This window comes from Megascapheus bottae, chromosome 16 (genome assembly GCF_031878675.1).
Source record: "Megascapheus bottae isolate mThoBot1 chromosome 16, mThoBot2.hap1, whole genome shotgun sequence".
Lineage (NCBI taxonomy): Eukaryota > Metazoa > Chordata > Mammalia > Rodentia > Geomyidae > Megascapheus > Megascapheus bottae.
The window spans coordinates 10128528-10131253 of record NC_143524.1 but is presented as its reverse complement, the minus strand read 5'-3'; the positions used below and the strand labels follow the sequence as shown (position 1 = coordinate 10131253).

General features: G+C 35.4%; 1 protein-coding gene across 1 annotated transcript; it reads right to left on the bottom strand.

Moving 5' to 3' along the window:
• Positions 1-1413: 1413 nt before the first annotated feature.
• Positions 1414-2352, bottom strand: LOC150052672 (olfactory receptor 5M3). The gene has a single exon (XM_090348763.1). The coding sequence runs from the start codon at positions 2350-2352 to the stop codon at positions 1414-1416; it is 939 nt and encodes a 312-aa protein (XP_090204889.1).
• Between the last annotated feature and the right edge of the window lie 374 nt (positions 2353-2726).

Below are 2726 nucleotides of genomic sequence, written 5' to 3'. Positions count from 1 at the left end.
CCCTTCATTCAACTTTCTTAATTTCATAGCATGCACGTTGAATATGATGACTGCATCATCATTTTCAAGTGCAAATTTCCTGGTATTCATTTGTTGGATTGTGATTCATTTTTCTAAGAAATCGCACCATTTGAATTCTCTTGGAACGAACATACATGCTTGCATACAACCCTGTATATGTTTATTACACACCCATAAATCAGTTCTGCCTTCCACATAAGAGAGTAACCATGATTTCTTAGTGTCTCTGGGTCTAAATAATTTCACTTAGCATAATTGTTTTCCTAGATCTTGATGAGAGTTCTTATTACTGTCCAAATCAAGACACCATCTTGAATAATTTTTCTCTCCAATATAAATTAACTGAATTGCTGAAAATTGATGATTTCAGGAAGAAACCTGATTATAGCCAATTATTGCTAATTAATGTCAAAGACTCTGTGGTCCATGAAGTAAGGGAATCTATATGAATCTTTATTTATCTACATTATTCAAATGGGATGGAAAAGAGGAACACAACTTCAGATTTTATACAATGATGTCAAACATTTAAGTTTTCTGAACAAATGACAAGTATCTTTGGAGTTGGAGAAACTGAATCCTAAAGCAATATCTTCATGTTTCTTTTTCACTGAGCACAATTTTCTGTCTCACAAAAAATGAATTGAACTCTTGAGAATCTTAAATAAAAGTATACAAATATTTATATAAATATCAATTTGTTAAATTACATGGATCCTTTATGAGGGGTATTGTTTCACTGGTATAATCACCTACTAATTCTGTCTTCTCATTATTCTGACAAGAGACACTACCTGTACTATGTGAGAAAGGCACAGTTTGGTTACTTATAAGCTGATAGCTATTAGAATTGGCAAAATAAAGCTATGGAATGCAGTGCTTTTTAAATATCAATAACTTGAAAAAAGTATAATACACAGCAGTATTTCTAGAATTCTCTGAATAGACTCATTGCTTAACAGACAACATTTGAGTAATGAGCACCACTTAGCTTCCATATTGACTATCAAAGTTATGTCCCCATCCTAGGAAATAAACTTTAGTACTATATGATTATGCCATTATTCTGTTTCCAAAAAGGCAAAAATATCCTTAAACTTATCCAATGTACTTTTGCTAACACAAAAAGCAAAACATTTTACCTCTTTCCTATTAAATGAATAATTTATCATTTCATCAGCTGTGATACATATGAACATTGACATAATGTATTTTACACATATTATTCTATCATTATTTTCAAGGCTTTCAATAGTAATTTCTCTGTTTACCTTTTTTTATTCTTTACTCATTTACATTCAGTTTCTTTCCTTCCACTCAGATTGATGTTCTCTTACTGGCAAACACCAGTTGGCAAATAAATAACAGAAAACAACTTAACACTCCTTTGCTTTACTTTGGGAGACATGCTCTGCTGATAACTTTATCCATGGCCTCCTTCACATCCTTGTTCCTCAGGCTGTAGATCATGGTGTTCAGCATGGGGATCACCGTGGTGTAGAACACAGCCACCATCTTCCCCTGCTCCACGGACTCCTTGGTGGGCCGTCTGAGATACATAAAGATCAGAGTACCATAAAAAATGGACACGGCTGTCAGATGGGATCCGCAGGTGGAAAAGGCCTTGCGCCGACCTTCTGCTGAATGCATTCGTAGGATGGCAATGAGAATGAATACATAAGACAGGATGACAACAATCAGGGAATAGGTGAAGTTAATGCCTGCCAGTATGAGCATGGTGTATTCTTTCACAAAAGTCCCAGCACAAGCCATTTTGATGAGAGGTGGATCTGCACAGTAGAAGTGGTTGATCTCCAGTTTCCCACAGAAGTACAAACCATAAGTCCATAATGTTGCAGCCAGACTAGTCAGAGAGCCATACACGTAGGGGAAAGAAATCAGTCGAATACAGACAATCCTGGACATTTTGCTGTTGTACAGCAGAGGGTTCCCAATTGCCATGTATCTGTCAAAGGCCATCACAGCAAGAATAAAAATTTCTACATGGACAAGGGCTATGAAGAGAAAACATTGTACCAAACAACCCACATACGAAATGGTTTTTGTCTTGGAGAGCAAGTTCTCCAACATCTTAGGAGTGACGTTGGAGGAAAACAGCACATCAATGAAGGACAGGTGACTAAGGAAAAAGTACAGGGGACTGTTAAGCTGAGGACTGGCCTTAATTAACATAATCATGCCAATATTGCCCACCAGAGTGACAAAGTAGACCACAAGGAAAATGATGAAGAAAAGGATTTGTAATTCCTTTTGGCTGGTTAATCCCAAGAGAATGAATTCTGTCACATCTGTGAAGTTTAGCATTTCCATGATTCTGAGATGTAAGTCTCTGCAACCCGAAAATGAAATAAGTGAGTTGGAAATATTAATATAAATGTATACTGTGTAAGCCTGGAATATAATTTCACAGATTTATAATGCAGGCATGATTAGGAAAATAGTGGTATCTCTCTGAAGATCTAGAAGTAGTCTAGGAAATGTTCTTAATATTTTTAAAATTTAGAATGTTCTCTCCCTTTTAAATTTCATAATACATGAATTATTCTTTTCTAGAAATGTTTGTAGCAAAATAATTGACTAGCTTTCAATACATTAGGGCCTCAAAAGGTATTAGTCACTATTTTGGATAAGAGCTACTTACCTCAAATAATAATGGGGTAACTTTATGCTGTCTCTCACTTATA